General features: G+C 40.7%; 1 protein-coding gene across 6 annotated transcripts in view; it reads left to right on the forward strand.

Moving 5' to 3' along the window:
* Positions 1-425: 425 nt before the first annotated feature.
* The window catches only part of FNIP2 (folliculin interacting protein 2), a 72,107-nt gene continuing 49,391 nt past the window's right edge, over positions 426-23,141 (forward strand). For 2 of the 6 annotated variants that reach the window (XM_014572962.3, XM_006121871.4), the window contains exon 1: positions 426-824. In XM_014572962.3, coding sequence (XP_014428448.2) covers positions 730-824 — 95 coding nt within the window. In that variant the 5' untranslated portion in view covers positions 426-729. Of the gene's footprint in view, positions 825-18,628; positions 18,860-19,480; positions 20,091-23,141 lie in introns of those variants that run through there. The other 4 variants (XM_006121870.4, XM_014572963.3, XM_075930138.1 and 1 more) reach the window with 3 other exon arrangements.

Below are 23,141 nucleotides of genomic sequence, written 5' to 3' on the forward strand. Positions count from 1 at the left end.
AAACATCTCCAAGAAGAGTGTTGGTTTGTTGTCATAAAGGGGACAGTGGTAAAGCTTTTCACAATATTCAGTGGATTATTTTGATCCATGTATTTGGTTTGAGCTATTTCTAATGTTAAGGAAACTGTGCACTTCAGATTTTTCAGTATCATCAAATGGGGGCGGAGGGGGAACCCACCTCTGATCTGTTAAGTCACTTTGTGCGTCGTTTTAATAGTTTACTTCACTGGACAGGAAGGGAGAGAAAATATTGGTTCGGAATGAATCAGACAGCCTCTATTTACTCGCCCCTTCCCATTGAAATACCTCAACCTCAGAGCCCTGGCCTAAAACAAGGCTCGTGTCCCTTTAACTCGGGCTGTTGACCACGTGTCGGGGGACGGCTTGGAATCCCGAGTATCCAATGGAGAACGTTCCATGGGTGTTGCGCGTTCGGACCCGAGCATTCCGGGCTAAAGGGCTCGTCCCGCGGGAGGGAGCTGTCAGCGCCCCTAGGCGGCGGGTCCGTTCGTTTGTTCTCTAGTCATATGACGAGCTGGCGGTTCCCTCCATCGCTGGGCGTGGGGGCCGCAGCAGCGGTTCCCTCCCGCGAGCAATGCTGGGCGGCCACGCTGCAGCGGGGATGCTGTCTCCGCTGCTCTTACTGTCCCTAGCCCGCTGAGCTTCTGTGCGTGCGCTCCCCACTGGGGGCTCCTGTGAGCAGGGGCGGCGGTAACAGCAAGCGGCAGCATGGCTCCTACTCTGCTCCAGAAGCTGTTCAACAAAAGGGGCAGCAGCTCGACTTCTCCCCCCAGCAGGGCCCCTAAGGAAGGACCTGCCTTCAGGTGAGAAGCTGTTTCATTCATGCCAGGGATATTACCAAAAGACCATCACCTTCCCAACGAGGGTGGGGGAGCCTTGAAGCTAAAAAAGCAAGCCCTTTGCAGGGGCACCAGCAGGACCGAAGGGGTGTGTACATTTCCCCGGAGCCGGAGCGCGCACATACGTTCCCCAGCTCTGGTCATTTCTGATCACGCTTGGTATCGATCTGCTCACGTTCACACCGGGCATTGAGAATGTAAAGCGCGTTAAGATTTGGTATCAATCGTATTGCAATAGTTTTCTTCAGCACTTTTGATTTAGAATCAGATAAGAGAGTTGGTGTCTCTGCTGGCGAGTATTCTGCAATTTTAGATTGGCCTTTCTGGTTTGGGAAAAATGGCTTTTCGAGATGACTGAGATTTCTACTAGTCCAGATACTTATACATGTTTGGGAGGTGTTTCGTTGCCATCTTTCTGTAAAGTAATTTTTAAAATCATTCTGCTAGCCTTGTCTGTGTAGGTGCCTGGGTTCAGGGTCGAAAATTGGGTGAACATGATGGATTCTGAGGTGTGGAATTGGTCATTCGCAATTTGGACAACTGGCTCAGACCATCTTTTCTCACTGAGTAGGTCTACAACCCTTATTACCTGGATTTTTATGGTAGTCAGTATTAGACCTAACCTCCTAATATTCAAGCTTCTAGACTGTTTCTCAGTCTTCTGGGATTCCATCAAATTCTCTAGACTTTTCAGCATGTTACAGCTGATCCCAGTAGCATGGCCACTGGTTGCTATAACTATAAATATATTGCATAGAATAGATGAGCAGCAAAACTGACCACTATCGAGTCTCACTATGGACTAGATTAATTAAAAATTGGGAGCATGTGTTCCCAAGTTAAACAAAATGGCTTGATGTCACTTCACCACTATAGTCCTTAAATAGTACAGGAAAAAAACTGCAGAAGAGTAGTGGGAGAAGCAACTGAAATTTATTGTACCATATAGTTGTTTTCTTCTGCTTCTTTTTCTTTTCTTTGATGCCTCAGCCATTTTGTCTGGATTTCAAATCTCATATGCATAAACTGGTATAGTTTTTAATACCAGACTTTAAATAAAATAATATAGAAAATATTATGCATGCACCTTTCTTAGTGTTTATATTTTATTACTTGGAGGACTTGAATTAAAATCTTGTTTTCTTTATTTTCAAATATGAGGTGAAATGTCTTACCTTGAATCCAGTTATTCATCTATTTTGTTACCTCTAATTTCATGGAAAAGCAGGGAGCTCCATGCCTTCCATTGCTTTTAGGTGCTAATGATTTCATTAATTTTTGCACATGAAATGTATAGGGTTTCCTTTAGGGGTCTGCTTGGATGTGTAATGCTGCATTTAATTGTGGCTTTTTTAAAAACCTGCAGGAACTGTATTTATAAGCAAGTTATGTGTTAAGGTTCTGGATCCCTTTTCTATACCTTATCTGGTCACAAGACCAGGTTAGTTGTAGCAAGCAAAATAAATGGTATTGCATATGTGTCCCATCAAACCTTCATGTGACTACTCACCATGACTAGCTTGGTCTTGTGAGTAGACAACATATAGAAATGTATAAGAGTCCTGACTTTCACTTCCAGACATACTAAAAATGATGTGGGGAGCGAAACTAGAGTCAAGTCTCCACTTACTGGAGAATCAGCGCTCTGGCAATCAATCTTCTGGGATTTGATTTAGTGGGTCTAGTAAAGAGCCGCTAAATCAAATGCTAAGAGTGCCTTCTTTGGCATTTCTCTTCCTCACGAGAAGTAAGGGAAGTTGATGGGAGTGTTTCTCCCGTCGACCTCCCGCTGTGGAGATGGCACCAATCTCGGCTTAAGGTTTGTTGACTCCAGCTACGTTATTTACATAGCTAGAGTTGTGACCGTCCTCCCATAGTGTAGACCTAGCCTCGGAGTAAAATCAGACAAAGAAGACCCCATTCAACAAATGACTAAGTATAAGCACAGGGACCACCAGCATAGAACCCTTTTGACTTCAGAGGTGCTCTGCATGGGTCAAATGTCATCTGCTTGAACTATGTTGCATGATCAGAGCCAACACTGGATAATGTCAGGTTTGGATTATATATTGGATTCTAAAATGATTGCTATAAATGTGATGGGACACTGGGGATCTGATGTTATTGCCAAAGAATTTCTAGAGTGTTGCTAGTGGATTGGGAAGACTTCAGATGGCCAGGCCCAGAATTCATTGTCCCTTTAATTCATAATGCAGACAAAAGTCATGTGGTAATGGGAGTATGGAGAAGAGGGAAAACTTATGTCATGTACGTACTTAGATTCTTAATTGAAAATTTAGGTTTTAATGTATATTGCTTTTAGGCAAGGGGATCAAAACACAGTAAGATGCAGACCCGTTGGTAGGGACTTAAACTTAGACCTGGGGGGCATTTTCATTAAAATTAAGGCTTGAATCTCCTGCAAGTAGCTCTAGGTGAGCAGTCTCCTGCAGAATCCAGTGAAATTAATAGGAACCTGTCAGCATGGAGATTCTGGCAGCGTTTATATATTCTGGGTTGGGGTTTGTTTGGCTTGTTGTTTTGAGACTCTTGAATTTCAGTTTTGAAAACTGAAATATTGTGTTTAAATTAAAAAAACCTAACGTTATTAGCAAGTTATTCTTAATTATGCCTTTTTTAATTGCATGCATTTGTTCTGCAGTTCTATCTCTTGTCCTGTCCTCAGATTTAAAAAATAATCTGTCTTTTCTGTCTTGTATTCTGAGGTTATATGCCTATTTATGCCTTTCCCCCCCTCAGTGTCCATGGAATGTTTCAGTGATCAACACTTCCCTTCCTAGAGAAATGCATGATGGTAACGTGTGGTTCACAGTTCTATTCCTGTACACAACCCACACTTCTCTATTTTAATAAGGGCCTTTGATTTTTTTTAACTGAACCCTCAAATCCCAAACATTCTTTGAAAACCCTTAATGTCATCTGCTACTGAATTTCAAAGGATGAGCAGTAACAGCGAGCACTAAATATTTTGAGGATTTGGTGGGCTCTAGCTCAACATGGTTCAGCAGAAAGTCCACTGGAAAAGATCTTTGTACTAATGGGGACGTATGGCTGGAATGGACTGGGAGCGAAGAGGATGTCTGCAATGTTTTACCTCTTCCCCCAATCTCTAACCCTTAAGTTACTAAGATTGCCTTTCCTGCTTCTCCTAGCTTTCCTAAGCAAATCTGTGAAATTGATACAATATCTGTAAATTTCACCTTTGCTCACAGGATTGCATCCATGACATTGACTAGAACCATGGTGACTAACACACTAGTCACATGTGACTATTTGGCTGGCTGAGTGTGGCTGATTCGCTATAGCAGTAGCCAATGGTTGGATACCACGGTTGTAGAATCTTGTTATCTTCCCCTCTTCTGCTGGGTAAGTGATATACAAGCAGCGCACCTGATAGGCTTTGTGGCAGTGAATGCAGCATACGGGCAAGGCTCTCATTGAGCCAGTGCAGGCTGTGAAGAATAGAGTGACTGAACTGGAGGAGTCGGAGAGCTGGAGACGTACATATGTGAGACTTTCCAGCATGCAGAAGAGCGTACCCACCCCATTCTGAAAGCCTTTGCATTCTGAAAGCCTCCTTGCTAAGGAGGATGAAGTTCTCAGGGATGGAGAACATGAAGCTGGAACGGAGGGAAATGATCCCATGATTGAGACCAGGGTAGACTGATTTAAATCAAAGCGATTTAAATAATAAATAAAATGATTTAAATCAAGTTACCAAAAAAGCTAAGACTGACTGTGCTTAGAGTGCTCTTACTCCAAAATTAAGTCCCTTTGTACTCATTGGCACATCTGGTTTTTGAGAAAACAAGTGTAGATTGGTGTTTCCTTGGAAAAGCTGAGGTATGATGAAGCAGAATAGGGATTAGTTATGGCATTACCATTATCGTCTGTTCGTGATTTTTCCAAAATAAGGGGCATGTATTTTGTAATATAAAATAAGAAAATGACTGTCAGTGGCAACTGGCAACTCTAGATTTCTCTTACTGAAGCTTTGCGTATTGTGTACTTGGGTGACAGATTCTAAATTCCTCTCTCTAGTTGTGGCAAGCAAAATAAATGGTATTACATGTGTCCATAAGAATTAGCTAAGCTAAACTTTCTTTTTCTAGAAACATCCAACATGGCAAACAGCTTGGAATTTTCCGGTTAAATCACACTTCTACTAAAATAGTGATAGAAATGTAGCTGGGTTAGTCTGGTGTAGCTGAAACAAAACACAGGACTATGTAGCACTTTAAAGACTAACAAGATGGTTTATTAGATGATGAGCTTTCGTGGGCCAGACCCAGTTCCTCAGATCAAGTAGTGGAAGAAAATAGTCACAACCATATATACCAAAGGATACAATTTAAAAAAAAAAGTGAACACATATGAAAAGGACAAATCACATTTCAGAACAGAAGGGGGATGTGGGGGGGGGAAGGTAAGTGTCTGTGAGCTAATGATATTGGAGGTGGGGAAAGGTAAATGTCTGTGAGCTAATGGTATTAGAGGTGATAATTGGGGAAGCTATCTTTGTAATGGGTAAGGTAGTTGGTGTTTTTGTTGAGCCCGACACGTAGCGTGTCGAATCTTAGCATGAATGACAGTTCAGAGGATTCCCTTTCAAGTGCAGATTTGAAAGGCTTCTGGAGTAGGATGCAGGTAATTAAGTCGTTGAGACGGCAAGAAACTGTGATCCTGTCTAATATCTGTTTTGTGGGCATTGATCCTTTGGCGAAGTGTCTGAGATGTTTGTCCAATGGACGTTTGTCCATTTCAACCAGAAAGGACATTGTCTCAACGACTTACTCACCTGCATCCTGCTTCAAAGACCTTTCAAATCTGCACTTGAAAGGGAATCCTCTGAACTGTCATTCATGCTAAAATTCGACACTTTACACCATGGTCTCAACAAACAAAGTGGGTCTGGCCCACGAAAGCTCATCATCTAATAAACCATCTTGTTAGTCTTTAAAGTGCTACATAGTCCTGCATTTTGCTTGAGCTACACCAGACTAACACGGCTATACTTCTATCACTATATTTTATAGGTCTTTGATGATGGGGCTATATCTTCTTACATGTTCTGAAAAGCACCTCACATGTTTTGGCCTCTGTAAAAATCTTGGGGACTACAGTTATGGAGCTTCCTACCATAATTTAATGTATTCAGCTAGAAGCTCATGTACTTCAACTAATTATCCAAGTGAAACATTTATGTGTGGGTGGCTCTAGAGAAATGAATGACTATGGTTTTGGATAAATTGATCATGCTTTAATTTTCATGGCAATTGTAGTTCTGTTCTGGCTCTGAAACAGGATTTCATATTAATGTTGTTCTGCATCTTTCAGCTCTATAGATTGAATCTGTCTTTAGGAAGCTGAGGGCTTAGGTTGTGAAAAAATCTACTAAGAGGGAAACAAGAGTGAAGCTAACAGTTTATATAACATGTCAGAATGTGTAAAGCAAAATAAATCAGACCTGTTCCTGGATTACATTTAGATTGGTAAGTGTGCGGTTTCTGCTTCATGACATCTGTAAAATCTCTTTCTTGGGATATTGAGTGAAAGGATGTTGTAAAAGCGGATATAGTGTCATTTAACCTGCATGCTATAAAAGATGAGATCATGGTGTTTCAGCTGGATTTCAAACTGGCAAACAGGCAACTATTTCAGCTTCAGATATTCATTGGTAGTTCTGGTGTCCATAATGGAATGGATGTTGTATTGTAATTGTGCAGGATCTCTAGTTGGTAACGGTTTGTTAGCTTTGGTGTAAGATATCATTCACTTGGCAGTTGAAACAAGTAATTCTTTTGGTCATAGTGCTTAAATGCTTGGGGAGATCCCATTTGCTAAGCAGTAGTTCACAGCATTTCATTGCAAGCTGGCAATATTCCACTTTTCATAAAAGGAAAGAAGGTAATAGTGAGGTTTGTTGGGGGTACATGGATGTTTTATTATGTTATTCAATTCTATGTACAGTATTTGTATAATATCACTGGGCTTCTTGCTGTTCATAGATATCCTGATAGCAACAGTAGTCAGACATACCACTAGGTAATTAAATAAGTAATTTAAAAAAATCTGTCCCTAAATCCCTAAAAGAGTTTAGGAATGACTTTTGAAGGGGTCCTCTTATGGAAGGCATTTGGAAAGTGGCCTTGGATTTCATCTCACACTATCCAGTTGGAAGCAATGGACAAAAGGTGAAGAGACTTCCTGTGTTGTGACCTTGCTTACTGGCAGGTAAAGTACAGTACAAGACCTTTCTGACCCCAATAATAGTATTTGCAGAGCATTTCATTTGGTTCATGGAAATTATTGCAAACAATTCCACTCAAAAACATAGCCTAATAAGGAAATGATGAATAAGGTTCTTTTAGACAGAATTGGGCTCCCACTGTGGGGGTGTCTGAAAAAGCAAGTCCTCTGTTTCTTCAGCCCTGTTGGACCATGTCCTTTCATCTTTCTGTAAAACCATTTGGATTTCCTTCCTACCTTCTTCGCAATTGAACAAGAGCCTTTGGAGATTTCTGATTTTTTTCCAGACTTACACCAGGAGTACTGTTAACTGCTTTTCTCTGCTTACCTTCCCCCTTCTGCTATTTTAATTGCAACCCTGGAAGAAGTCTTGGGATTCTATTGTCTTTTTTTCTTTCTCCCCACTGAGGAGCTCAGTGGAAATTTGTAAATCTTATTCCTGGAATCCTAGACAATCGTTATTTTTCACTCTTTTGTGAAAAATATGCCATTTTCTGACTTTGTTTTTTTTGTTTTTTTTTGTTTTGTTTAGAATTGTCTTTGCATATAACCAGATTAGTAGTCATCCATGTATATGTACTTTCAATAACTGTGGGTACATCTATACAGCAGTGTTTTTTCGGAATAACTGGTGTTATTCCAAAATAATCTAGTCTGGATCTACAGTACAAGCAGTTATTTTGACATAATGACAAAATGCCAAGCTTCAGGACTTCTTATTCCGACTTTTATAACCCTCATTTTATGAGGAATAAGGGAAGTCAGAAGAAGAGTGCTCTTTCTTGGACTTCCTGCTGTATAAATAAGCTATTTCGATTTTAAGCTATGCAATTGATGTAGCTCAAGTTGCATAGCTTATTTCGGCTTTTGTCCTACTATGTAGATGTGCCCCATGTGTCCCCGTTTATCACACACTTCTCTGCACTTTGAAAAGCGCTAAGTACAGACCTTAATACAGACTGAGAAGAGAAGCACTGCATTATGGGAAGGCTAGATTTATTGCTTCCGCTGCAATAACTGTGTCTTTTCATCTGCACTGGGGCCGGAGCTTTACTGGTGCATCTAGATATGAACTAAAAAGTGTTACAAAACAGCAAACTTGTGTATTTATAAGACCACTTTAGTATGTAGATAGGGTGTTTTTTTTATGTATGGAGTGTTGTTGGTCCCTGGCTATTAAATGCAGTCTTCTATGGACATTACTACTACCATCAGTGGCAATTTCTGTTTTGCCCACTGCAGGAGAGAGATTACAGTGAAGTGAAACCTATGCTGTGAGCATTGTGAAACTAGCTAAGTCAATTAGGTACTCTTACTCCCATTTTATTTCTATGTCCTCTTCTGCCCAACATGCATGAGAGAGATGCAGAGTTATAATAGTGAAATCAGCCTCACAGCACCCCTGTAAACAAGCTGCTGGTTCGGCTGAAACAGAAATGCTGTGAGACTAAGTTCAGTGTTAATGAATTGCTTACACTTCTGGTTTGATACATTTAATCTTTTTCCGCTCCTCTTTCTTTTTAATGGATGATTCACAATTATTTGTTTGCATTAAATCCACTGTCTGTGTTTTTGCTAACTTTTGTTTAGATCACCGGTTCCCAACCTTTTCCAGATGGGGACTCATTTTGGCAATTCAGGAAGACTTGGTGACCCAAGGCAATTCAAAAACTGGGGGAGGAGGGAGGGCAGAGCCACTTGGGGAGACACTTGGCGACCTTTTTGAAATGTAATAGTGACCCATATTTGAGTCCCAACCCATACGTTGGGAAACGCTGGTTTAGATTAACTTGTTGCTCCAGATTTCAAACAGAGAGCTGTCATCATCTTGGACTCTGAATGCTCAGGTAATCTCTTAAATTTACAAACATGGGCAGAGAGCATTATAAGAAGTTGCTTGCAAATTATGGCTAACTGCCTGTTACGTCTTGCGCTAACTCATAGGGCAGTTGATGCATAGGAAGAAAGCACTGAGAATGTTGTGTAGATGTTCCTAAGGAAAAATTGGAAGTCAGAAGGACTGGTTAACTCAGTGCAACTCACACAGTTGTGGATTCCTGGAAGATGGGTTTAATAGTAAATTCGCTTAAAGACTATTTATAGCTTAGGTTGTGAATGCAGCCAGGGCTTTTTATACACATTAATATAACACTCTGGCTTTATCATGATTGCTAAGAAGGATGTGGAATTTTCAGTCATGTTAACTCAATTGGGTTATCTAGCATCTTAACAAGCATTAAGATGCCTTTTCAATCACAGTAAGCTACCATGTTTGAAGTTGTGTTTTAGCTGCCCTAGTTTTTATTTGGATTGGGGGGGGGGGAGAGAGAATAGGAGGAGACTAGTTTATATCCCAGCCAGCTAATACACATTCAGAGGTTTCACCCTCTCTTTATATGCATTAAGAGAGTTCTTCAAAGGTCAAACTAATGCAATGGGGAAAACACGCCCTCTTACCCATCAAGAGTATGGCTGTTAAATTTAGGTTAACTAATCAAATAGGATTTCCATCCACTATTTAGTCAGTAAGGGCACCTCCACGTTTGAACTGTAGCAAGAGTCCTCCCGGGTTCTTGTTACAGTTCAAAAGTGGAAGCCCCGTAGGGAGTGTGGGGCCAGTGGGGGACTGGCCATGTGCTCCCTGCCATGCCTGAGCCTTTCAAATGTACAAGAGCCCCAGGCTTCCGATGGGGCTTCTCCTTTTGAAATGTACAAGAGCCCTACCAGGGCTCTTGAACATTTCAGAAGCAGAATCGCAGCAGAGCTGGCACGAATGGAGACTGCTTTGGTCCCTGCTGGTGCCGTTTCCACTGTGCCTCTACCTCTCTTCTCTCCCCCCATGAAGATGGTGCTGGGGGGAACTAGCTTTTAGGCCAGCTCCCGCCAGCACTAGCTCCTGCTCCCCTCCCCTTGCTGCCTGTCTCTGATAGATGCAGCAACAGGGGGGAAGTGACTAGTTGACTAGCCAATAAGCATAAGCAGCCCTAATCAAGAAAAGACCTATAAGTAGGGTTACCAATTCTGAGTTGGCTGTATTCCTGGATATGTCATCACATGACACAGTCTTTAATTCCTTGAGAGTTGGCAACTCTAACTATGAAGCCTGCATGTGACAACACACTGTATTTGCTACAGCTGTGCTTCAAAGCAGTTTTGGACATGGTTCTAAGCCCAGTGTAGAGAAGTAACTAAATCAATGACATTCTAGTACTTTGGGAAACTCCAGAATGTAGATGAATCTACCTATTCCCTGACAGATCAAACAGTTGTTTACCTCCAGAAATTTTCCAAAAACAAGTAATTTTCTTCTATTTAAAACACCCACATGTGACTTTTTTTTTATAAGGGTGCAACAGGAAATAGTTGGAGAAGAAAAGTATATAATGCAGTCAAATTTGTTCTTTTTCTGCCTAAATAAAGCAATATTGCCATTAAAGTGAGACAAATCAAAATGCCTATCTTGGGTTGATCTTAATGGGAAAATTAGTCAGCAATGAATGGTATAACAGGGAAGAAAATGGGAAGAAGAATTTTCAAATTTGAGATAAGTATCTGGTTCTTAAATGCACATTGTTTTATTTATAGGTAAAATTACTGTTGCAACTTTATCCATCCTATTTTTTTAAAGATAAAATAAATCACTGGATAAAGTGTTGAGCATAATCTGCACCTATGAGTTGAACTTAGTTCCAGTAGAGTAAAGGAACAATACTATATTTGTATTAAAATGGGGTGTTGGCATAGTGGCAAGATATTTGAGTGCAGCAGTGGCTTTTTATTTGTCATTAGTGAAATATTAAAATAACGATGATGTGAAACGGAGATTTGGCCAGCTGTTCTAACAAATTTTTAGTTGGCAGGAAGTACGCTTTTGAAACTTTAACTCTAGCTATACTGAATGCCCTTCCCTAACTACAGTCAAAAAAAGAGTTGCCAATGTTTGACACTTGTCTACATAGACATATATTTCTTTGCAATCTTTAGGGGAGAAAAATCTTAAATCACAGTGTTTTCTCCATGTGTGCAAAGTTGACCTCTTCATTTTAAGGTACGCATCAGCCTTCTTGATGTAGTTAGCCTTGCATGGTTTTTATTCCGACATTTAGTAAATTCCAAAATACTGACTAGTTTCTTGGGTTATATCACATTTTGGCATCTGAGTGTAAGATGACAATTTTTGTTAAACACTCTATTTATAAAACTTCTCATTTAAATTCTCAGTAGTTTGCATATTGCAATACAAGAATAAATATCTGGCTATGTGTATTACATACTTAGACTTCATAAATATTGTTTCTTTTTAAATTAAACATACAACTTCATAAGTAATATAGGTTAAACCTCCTGCATCCAGGACTCTCTGGTCCAGCAACATCTGTGGTCTGGAAGGACCGTGGATGTTGCTGGACCAGAGAGCCCTGGCACTGGGGAGTGCAAGCTGGCCAGAAGTCCAGCAGTGGGGAACCCCACCAGCAAGGCCAATGATGGCCAGGACCTCCATCCCTGGGGAGCCCTGGCGGGTTGCAGCAGCCAGTGAGCCATGGCCAGGCAGGGAAGCAGTCAAGCCACCAGCAGCTAGTAAGCCCTGTCCACAAGGAACCCTAGCAAGCCTGGTGCGCCCAATCCTGGCAACAGCCTAGTGGCAGTGGGGCTGGAGTGGAGCCAGCCACAGGGAGAGTCAGTGGGCCAAGAGGCTGGTGGTAGGGGACCTCCCCATATTCAGCCAATTCCCTCATTCGGAACAAGTCAGATCCCAATGGTGCCAGACCAGGGAGGTCCAACCTTATATCAAACTTTTATTTAAAGCAGAATTGAAATCCTTCATAACTTGTCTGAATTTAGTTAGGGGCCATGTAGTTTTGGGCAAACTGATCCTATATCCAGCAGTGAGCATTTTGGATTCCAGAGTGGATTTCCTTTGCCATTTCAAAAAGACTCTAGCAACTGAGTTTAGGGTGATGCAGCAGAAGAGCCCTAATGCTTATGTTTGTCCTGGAACTGATTATGCATGTCTAACTTCTTCACAAGCCTTAAAGTTTCAATATTATTTATAGGATATTTTATCAGTATTCCACCTTACAAGAAAGGGTTAAAGAGAATGTTCTGTGCAAAACAGGCAAACTGTCATAAAAACAACAAGAGGAATAAAGTATATCTCTGGCTAAAACTAGAGAAAAATTGTGGGTTTGACACTATATCCGCCTGCAGTTATCGCTTCACTCATCTGCTTCAGGATTTCCTGGTATTCATCTCCATGATGGCTATCTTTGTGCTGAGGGAGTGGTGGTGGAGAAGAGGCTGACTTCTGTTTTTTGTTTTTGTTATTGTCGGGGGCTTTGTATGTGTCCCTCTTTGTCTTTGTGGGGTTTTTTAAAATTAATTGTGTCCGTGTCCACCCGTCTGTTATATAGACAAATCAATAAGGGTGCATCTACACAGCAGGGTTTAACTCGAAATAAGGTATACAAATTGAGCTATGTCAATTGCGTAGCTTATTTCGAAATAGCTTATTTTGAAATTGGGAGCGTTTATACAGCACTTATTTCGAAATAGAGCACTCTGCCTCTGATTTCCTTTACTCCTAGTACAATGAGGGTTACAGGAGTTGGAGTAAGAAGTCCTCCAGCTTGACAGTATTTCAACATCGTTTTGAAATATCTGCCTGCTGTGTAGACACTAAGTTATTTTAAAATAGTCATTTTGAAATAATGTTGCTGTGTAGACATATCCCCAAGCGTTCAAGAGTATTACACACATTATTCTCATTTGTCCTCTCTTCCTTCCTCTGATGTGTTAACAATGTGTGGAATAGTCTTGCTTCGCAAGTTACTTGTTATGTTCTACCATCCAACAGCCACAGTGTCAACATATCAATAGGACAAATGTTACGTACCATCCCTGTGCTCTTGGGGAGCCAGGGAGTGACATTCATGGAAAACCATTCTCTATTCCCCCTCCCCCCTTCGCCTAGGCCTCTACTAGTATCAGAGAAAGCAATGAAACGGCCAGGAAAGACCCACCTAAACTAATTAAGAAAACACCCCAGCCTCATCTGCATTGAAGATAGAACTCATTAGCATACAGAATGGAGTTAGTCTGTTATCTACTCCTCCAGGTCTTCCCGCACTTTGGCTATCACAGATCAGAAGACAGAAAAAACATACACAGGATGACATTTTTAATGAGCAAATACAGGTTGAACCTCCCTTGTCCTGCACTCTCAGGACCTGAGTAGTCCCGAACCAGGGAGTTTGCCACACGAGGGGAGGTCAAGGTTTCCTATCCAGCTGTAGGTTCTGCTGCCGCTGCCTCCAGCTCTCCACCGTGCTAGCCCTGACTGTGGCTGCATCCTCCGCCATTACAGCCACACCTACAGGGGCCGGCCCTGCTGCTTCTAACTCTAGCTGCTCCCCTCCACCAACTGTGACCAGGGCTGCACACACATACCCCATCGCGTCAGCCCCGACCCAGACTGTTTCCCACTGCGTCAGCCCCGGCCAGGGCTGTACTCCCCACCTCACCGGCCTCAGCGGGGCTGAGCTCCTGGCCATCAGCCCTGGCCAGGGATGCATTCCTCACTACCAGCCCAGTCCGGGTTGCACTTCTGAACCTGGCTAGTTGAGGCTCTCTGGTACAGCTGGACCATGAATGTTGCCAGACCAGAGAGTCCTGGATTTCAGAGATTCAACCTGTACAGTCTGCCCAAACTGAAGTTACATCTAAACTACATCTCTTTTTCGATAAAGGGATGTAAATTAGATGTATCAAAATTGTAAATGAAGCCAGGATTTGCATTTCCTGTGTATCATTTACATAATGGCGGCCGCGGCTTTTTTTTTTTTTGAAAAGCCATTCTTCGAAAAAAACAACAATAAAAAACCCCAGTCAAGATGGGGATCTTTTGACAGAAATGCCCTGTTTCAAAAGATCCTATAAACCTCATTTTTGAGGTTTACAGGATCTTTCAAAATGGGGCATATTGGTCAAAAAAAAAAAAAGCCGTGGCTGCCAGTATGTGAATGAAGTGTGAGAAATTCAAATCTTGGCTTCATTTACAATTTCGATATGTCTAATTTACATCCCTTTATCGAAAAAGGGATGTAGTTTAGATGTATGGTGACAGAATGAATGCATGGAGGAGAATCATCTTGCCGATCATATAGACTGAGCATGAGGAGAGGAGAGCATGCAGGGAACATGACTGCAAGACCCAGGATGAGACTGAGACTCATCTATCAGCACCTGCAACACTATCAAGAAGTATCCCCTCTGGTTTATGTGCTCCTTGGCAGGGTGGTCTGGGTCCAAGATAGATGGAACACACATCCTTATCACCCCACCACATTTAGGGAACCTGATCATGGCAAAGCCCTCCATTATGTCCTGCACATTTCTCAGAGTCGCTGTGCTTCCTAGCAGAAGGGTATTGTTTGCGCTGGCTACTTGGATCTCAGCAGCCTCCACTGTAGATTTACCCACTCCGAATTGAGTCCCAACAGACTGGTAGCAGTCTGGCATTGCAAGATTCTACGTTTTGGTATTGCGGTGCTTCAGGACGGGGGAAAGTAATTCTCAAAGTTCCATAAAAGTGGCTTTAAGCATGCACATGTTTTGCAGCCACTGAACTTCATTCCTTAGCTGCATAATTGCAGTCCCACCAGCCTGTGCTTGTCTAATGGGACTAGATCAGAGTTCCACTGTGTCAACAGGATCGACTGCTGCCAGCATCTGCAAATTGCTCCACTCAGTGGGTTCATACGTGTCTGTGTTGTGTAGCCTCCTAGCACTCTTCCTCTCTCCAGCAGCTCCTGGCTAGGCTCTGGACAGACCACAGCATAACGGGTGTGGGGTCGGCAATGTTTGCCATAGCACTTCGAAGCTGAGCCGGTGTCCATGCTTGCCCTACTATGGTGTTTGGATGGATAACCATTGGGGGAGAGGGGAGCACAGGTACGAAATACTGTTTGCCATTGCTTTCAAGCAGGGAAGGAGGAGATAAGTTCATTATGGGAGACTGATAAAATGTATCCAAATCCACCTGTTGCAATATTTGTCCCATCAAGCTTTGGGAGCTTAACCCAGAATTCAAAGGGGTGACAAGAACTGTGGGAACTATCAAAGTCAAAGGTAGCCACAGTACTGGGAGCACACTCAATCGACCTCATGTGCCCAGTGAGGACATTGAATCTTAACTTTGTAAATTTGGATGCTAAAAATCAACCTGAATTAATTCAACTAATTTTGTAGTGTAGACATACCCACTATACTTGTTAAAATAGCTGGTCAGGTCGGAAAGTGTATGGGCAGTAAAAGCTGATAGGGTAAGAGATTCTACCACATGTCAATTTTTGGCAAACGTATTTGTGAGTTGTTCCTTGGCAGTGTGTTTTATTTAGTAGCTGTGTTTTTGGAAGTTGGCCTGATCACGTGACTCACTCTGGAACAAGTAACACATGACTGATCCATTGACCAAGAGAGAGAGCTGACTATAAGAGGAGGTGGAGCTCTCTTGCTGATTGGGACACATTAAACAGAACAAATACCTCTTGCTTTAGTCAAGCTTTTGGTATCCAGACGCATCTGAAATGTGGTGCTAGAGGCCAAAGGCTGGACTTGGTTACTAAACATGTACTTTGAACCATTTAAAAAAAAAAAAAAAAGTAAATATGCCATTTTTTTGAAACTCAAGTTGTTTTTATTCCAGAACTAAAATCTGAGAAACACATGACAGAAATTCATGATAAACCAACAGCTAGTAACAGATGCAATCTTTTAAAAAAACCTTTCTTTTGTGAGGGTAGCAGTCAACAGTTTTATTTAGATGAAGGAAGTTATGTCTGCTTGTATGTAACTTTTCTTTGTCCAGAAAAGATTGGGATCAAGATGGAATTGTAATTAACCTTTTTGTCAGCCTTTGTTTCGTTTTATTCCATATTAAGATTCTACCTATTAAAACTATGCCCCTGCAAGGCCCTTATTTTGGTATTGAAAATGTGTTTACTTTTTTATTTGAACACAGCCATGCTTGGACTCAGTGTTCTCTCTGTCAAGAAATTCCATTATTGGGGCTACTGTTGAAAACATTGTCTGCCTTTGAGCCTTGTCCAGGATGTCTTCAGCTTCACTATTCCTGTTTTGCATATTCTTTTTGCAGTTCTGTCCCAAACTATTGCATTCTGTAGATTAGGATAAGACTTGAAACTCTCTTGAAACTGAGAGAGTTGGTGGAGTTGGAAGTGTTATTTATTTACACCTTCTCTTATTATTTGTGACCACTGTGTTTTACCCGATGGGGAATGAGTTCTGGTAATCTAATTTGGAGATGAAGAAACATAAACAGTTTTATGTTTCAGAAGAGAAGGGACTGTTTTTTAGCAATCTAAAGATAGTTAAAATTTAATTTTTAAGCTGGCAAAGATTCAATGTACTCTATCTTCTCCAACACCAATATCAGAAGTGTTTTGTATTAAGCAAGTGGTCCCTAGAAATATGTACTTCTAACGTCATCGAATACTTCTCATGTATTTCATTTAGTAAAGTAAAATATTGTTTTCTGAAATTGACATTGCCGGCCCCTTCAGTAATTCTGTTATTTCTAATCTGATAGTAAGAACTTTCTCCATAACAACTTCCTCATTTCACTGTAACACCCCCCCCCCCCCCCCCCCGCCCCTGCTTACATGGAAAATCACATGCTTGTGCACTTGAGTGACTAATATAGAAAGGATCTGGTCTAACTTGTGTGAAACTGGTAACAATGCATCAGAGTTAAATGAGGTGGCTTATATAGTTTCAGTGGCTTGTTCACTGAGTTGACTTGAATGCTGTCTTGGCTGTTTTAGGTGAATAAGTATAAGAAAAAAGAATGCAGCTGTAGTGTTAGAATTTTGCATATGCATGGTGATTATGGGGAGAAGTGCCTTTTGGGGAAATACAATATGTACTGGTAAACTTTTTTTTTTTTAAGCATCCCAAATTAACTGTTCAACAAATGGAATAGAAGGATATCTATCTTTAGGTGAAGTGGAATCTGACGTTTGTTTATGTTTTGTTTTGTTTTTGTATTATTCATATACGACAAACCACTTGGTACTACTTTCTACTTTTTAACTAGCTTTCTTGCATTTACTGCTTCAGTTTTAGGAGAACAAGCCAATGTGTAATAGTATATGATTAAAAGGAGAGAAGTTTGTTTGGTTTTGCTGTTTGTGTGAATCTGAATCATGCTTGTTCTTTTGGCAAGGAATTTTGTGAAAGTTTCTGCTTGTTTACAGATATCTCTAGTTTGTCTCCTTAAAGGATGTGTGAAAGAAAATCTTACTAGAGATGTGAATGAAGAATCTACAATAAATCTTGAAACAATGCTTGAACTTTAAGGGATAGTTTTGTTTGGTACAGAAGTTTATATCCTATTACTGCAAGGTATTTGGGAGGTGTGTGTTAAAATTGCATTTGAGATTTAATTATGCATATCCAATGCCGCCATTATAAAAATGATCAAAGTAAAGAGGAAAATTAGGTCTATCTAGGTTTTGAAGTGATGTACACACAGAGCAGGTGACATACTGTCAAATAGTCCTATAAAATAAATGACTAACCTCCATTTTCCAATGGATTATGGATGGAGATTAGGAGGCTTTCCTGATTCACAGTTTATGCACGCTCTCTGCCCTCCCATAGATTGATGTCATCTTTAGAGTTTGTTGCAGATTGAGTATCCTTCAAAAATTGGTTAAATAAAGGAAGTGGTGAGCCAGTATTGAAGTTTTGGGCTGGTAAAATGTTAATAACTTGATGTATCCAAGATGATGGCCATTCACATTTAATCAGAGGTGTCTGGAGTAGGGATGTTAAATTGCGTGTAATCTGCTAACCATGTAGCCGACAAATATTTTCTCGGTTACACAGTTAACCATTGCTGGTCTGCGTTGAAAGTAGCTTGAGAGCTCAAGCCAGGCTCTGGCAGCTGCTACTCACTGTAGCTCTGCAGGAAAAGTAATTTAAGACTCCTAAATCCAGATCAGTTTGGGGTCTGGAGAGGCAGCGGGAGCTCAAATAACACTTGGAGCGGCACTCTCCATAGAGAAACTGAGAAGACACCTCTTTCCCCCCCCCCCCCCCTTGAGAACAAAAGTCTGAGAGGGGTGAAGTGAGGGAGTAAGTGGGGACTCTGGAATAAGCTTGGTTCTTTCACTGCGAACTGACTAAGGAAGTCAGAGACAGAGCCTGAAGATGGAGTTCAGTACAGTTTGACTTGTGAATTGCTCTGGGTTGACCAGAATGGACTCTTCTTTAACTGTAGGTGCTGATCTTGCAAAGTGCTGAGGGTGCTTGATCCCTGGCTCTGCTGTAGGCCCCACCCCTCTTCTGCCCCCTCCCTTGAGCATGCTGCATCCTTGCTCCTCTTCCCTCCCTCCTCGCCTCCTGCCCGCTTGTGTGAAACAGCTGAATGTGGTGGGTGGGAAGCATGGGAACAGAGTGGGAGGTGTTGATCTATAGTGGGTGGGAGGTTCTGATGGGGGCTGCCAGTGAGATAATACCCAGCTTTCAGGTCTGTGGATGAAAAGGGTTTTATGAATGCTGAACTTGGGTTTTGTTTTTATTGTAGCCAGTACTACAAAATATTTCAGTGGAAATTGGTGATCTTGTATTGGGTGCTTGGGATTTTTATGTGGAATCCTTTTTTTTTTTTTTTTAAGCTGGAAGGGACAATTATTTAAAGGGATGAGGTTAGTTGATCTTGTAGAAAACAAGCTGTGTCCTCTTGGCCTGTACCCTTGAGGAGATTCGGTACTCATTTGCTGTAAAACAAAAGTCTGTGGTTTTTTTAAGTTCTTAATTGGTTTCTCCAATTTGGTGTTAGTAATTTAGTTGTACTAATTTATAACAACTCTGATTTGGTATTTATTTATTATTATGATTTATTTTATTTTGTTTTTAAGGGACACATTTTTAAGCAAGTGTAAAAGTGAAAAGTTACATCCTGCATATTCATAAGATATTACCTATCAATTGTATTGGGTGAACAGATTTGCCTTTTGTGGAAAAGCTTTTTTTTTTCTTTTTTAAAGCTGCATTTGATTCTTAGATGAATATAGACTGTTTACAGAGTAAAACCATTACTGTGCAAAAATTCTGGGGTGTTTGCTGGTGTTAATCATTCCTTACTGATAACTGTAGGGTATTGATGACAGATTTTTATTTGCATTTGAAGTATGGTACTGAGCCATAAGAGGTTGCTAAGAGTTGTCAGATGACACTTGCTCACATGAGAGCCATTAAGAGGGTGTTGCAGCCAGTGTTAGAACAACCTTGCAGCTAAGGGTGAGTCTGTGCAAAATCACCTATGCTCTTTCTTTCAGAGGCCATATGGTTTGGTCTTGTGACCAAATAAATAATTGCCAGCTACATAATCACATACCAGGAAACAAAGGTAGTTCAAATCAATATTAGCTGCTGTATCTGCTGACCGCTTTGCACTGGGTGGAAAAACTCCAGCAACAGAAGCAGGAGATAAACTTGGATGGGCTTTAAAATTTCAGAGTTCTTTGTGGTGGTCTTATTTGGGATAAATATACTATATTACATTGGATGCAGCTGTCTCCCAGAATTACTGATGGAACATGCTACTCTTGTTCTAAAAATGAAACCCGTGGATGGCTTAAAAGACTTGGTTAAATTTCTTCTCCGTGAGGAAATGTCTGTGGTTGCTGGACGCTGAGCCCTACAGCCTATCTCTTACGTTCAGTATTTTCAAGAACCTTTGGGAAAGTACATCTACGCTAAAAAGATGTGTGGAGGTACTCCAAAAACTGCACACAGCACAGGCGGGCAAACAGACTTAGCAAGAAAAAGTAATGATGCCTCTTGCCCACTGGGAAATAATATCTCAAACACAGGATTAGATAAAAAGGCTAAAAAATCTTTGGTAGCAGAACAGAGCACCGACCGTAACAGCAGGTAAGTTGAGATTTGTTAAAATTTTAGTTAATTTTGGGAAGTGTTTCAGTTTGCTTTATTTTGAAAAGTTACAACATGATGTTTCATTGCAGTAATTACTAAACCAGCTGTTGGTCTAGTTCCAAGTATTGTTTTCTTCTGCTACTGTACAACAAAATTATGTGTCTCGCCCTCCAACCTGGATTTAATAATCATATTGAGTATAACTGAAATGCGTTCAGAAAACATCACTAGACCAACAGCTCGTTCAATATTTGCTGCACTGAAACATCAGCTTGTTCCTTTTCCAACTAAAGCAAACTGAAATACTTCTCAAATCTAAACAAATGGGTTGCTCAGTTGGAGTGTGCACATAGATTTCAGAATACTTTTGGCTATTATGAATGTAAACTAGCTTTGTTGAGATCAGAGTTCTGTTAATCTCTGCAAAGAACTGATGATCTGAAAACAGTATGCTGGGTAAAGCCTCTGGGTATCTGCAACTTTCCGGTTATCATTTGGATTGCAGTAAGGGGTGAATTTTTCAATTTTTAATGTGTAATTACTATTAAAACAAATATGCATAATTTAATTGGCATCTCAAATTTATCTTTAGCTACACTTCACCTATCTTTTAAATTTTCTAAAGCGACTATCAGTGCATTCGTAGTTAACTTTTAAAAAAAACAAACCCTGTCCTTTATAGCAGTGCACACATGGAAAATAATATAGTAATTAAGTGCTATGTCAAAAAATCAAATAGGGATTTTAAAAAAATCAAACATAATTTTCCCCTAAGCAAAAGAGGTCATCTTATCTCCAAGTGAATCCTCTCTTATGTACAGAAGAAGACATTTGAGTAAGTCTAAGAAAGCAGCTTTGGAAGAGTGAAGGATTTTTTTTAACCTAATTCTGACAAGAAACCTGATGAGTCAACTTTTAATCATGCATTTCTTTAAAAAAAAAAATTCTTAATATGTCCTTTACTAACATGTTACCACAAATACATTTTGAAGAGTGCTAGTCACATTAATTGTAGAAGTGCTATATGAAAACTACGAATATAGAATTTCTTTGCTAAAACTTTTAATTATACTAGCATCTCTTCCATAAACTGGGGTTATGTGCTTCTACTTAGCACTTTCAATTTTTAATCTGCCTAAAGCTTACCCTAGTGCACTGTATATCAGAGCTCCACATTTTTGTTTGGTTCCAACTGTCTTAAAGTTAACTCTATTGGAACTTAGCCTTTCAATATTAAGCAGGTGTCCAAAAGTAGTCCTCATACTTGGTGGACCTTGTATGATGTCTGTGTTCCCATTAGCAGCTAGGTAACTGTAAACAGCTGACCAGCTATTATTAAAAAGAACAATTAAAACAGAACACAAACCAAAACCAAAAAGTAAATAGCTATTTTCCAACTGAGCACACAGATTTATCTACTGAAGCATATCCACGATTGTATTACATGTTGAAGAGGAACTGAAAACATACTTTAGAATTGATTAAGCATCACTGTTTTCTAAACACTTCTGTAAATGAGGTTGAAATGGACTAATAGAACTTTTTTTAGTGTGTTGCAAGTAGAAAATTAGGATTTACCCTTAGGTAACAGAGCTTCAGGAAAAACGGTGTAAATTCTCAATTAATATTCTTCCTCAACAATTTAGAAATCTGTGATGCAAGAGTGGGTGGGTTTTTCTCTTCCACCAAACTCTTAAACAAAGTAGATTTGCTTTAAACATAATTTGCCAGAGCAGACGTTTGCTATTCGGATGGGCTAATCATACGCCAGTCTTGCAATGCCAAATGTCATTATGATTGAGGGGAAAACTGTCTTACATGAAGATGAATCTAAAATAGCCTTTCATTATAAGGAAAAATTGGTCAATAGATAGTTACAATACTAATATTTATATTAAAAGTATATCAAATGCAATGAAACACAAAGTCATGTGAGACTCCAAGGCAGGGCTGGGCAAGATGCAGCCCATGGGCCAGATCTGATCAAGCTAAGACTTCTGCCCCACTTTCTATTTATATCCTGCTACCCATGTCACCAAATTTCCAGACAGTGGCTCAGGCAGCAGGATCCTATTTAAAGGGCTCACAGCTCCCTGGCATGCACTACCCCTGCAGGGCTGGAGCTGTGAGCCCTTTAAATAGCCACGGCAACCTTCGGCAGCTGCCAGGCAATGTGGTAGTAGCAGGGCAATGAACCCCTTGCTGTGCTTTTAATTCAAAGATTCTGCCCCAGACAATTCTGGAGGGATGCTAGTCTCTGACCCTGACCCTTTTTGCTTCAGGCCCTGCTCCTTCTGGGGGAAAGGGGAGCAGGGATTGGAGCCAGCCCCATAACCTGTACCAAAATTAAGTGGCCTCTGTTGGAAAATTATTGCCCACCTCTGCTCCAAGGCATACTAAATGATTGATTACTCAAACACCATGGCGTTGGAGCTGTGCATTTTGTGGAACAGCCTAGATGATAGAGGATGGAGATAGAGCTATCTGCTTTTGTGAAGGAGGGGGAAAAAGTGCTAGCCATGTCAGAATCTTGTGCCTTGTGATGGGTTCCGTAGGGAGATGACACTACTGGGTATATGTCCATATGGTGTTTTCCATGTGCATTTGAATGACATTTGATCTCATTACATTAAGGAATAGATCACTTCTGTAGCGTGAAACTGTATTGTTCAAGAAATGTTCCCTTCCTGTTCCTTCCCCTGTGTAATTAAGAGAGTTAAAATGTGGTCTGTCAAAATATAGCATCACAAAATAGATTTGAGAGGGTGTTTTCTGAAGTTCCCTCTTTCAGTTCAGCATACTGTGTGTAAGTAGTGCAGTCCCTTCTCATAAAAGATTTGAGATCTGCTTGATGGAAGCATGGGTAACATCTTAATAGGCAAATGTTGGGATTTAAATGTTGTCAGTTTGAATAGATTCTGATAGCTTTTTGTGTGCAGTGTAGCTGGGGCAGGGAAACTGGACACAGTGCCTCAGCAGGCTGGTTACAGATCGTAAGGCTGAAACTCAGTCCTGTTCATTCTTGGCCAAAAATTGTTGCCCTTCTAC

Source organism: Pelodiscus sinensis, chromosome 5, assembly GCF_049634645.1.
Source record: "Pelodiscus sinensis isolate JC-2024 chromosome 5, ASM4963464v1, whole genome shotgun sequence".
Classification (NCBI taxonomy): domain Eukaryota; kingdom Metazoa; phylum Chordata; order Testudines; family Trionychidae; genus Pelodiscus; species Pelodiscus sinensis.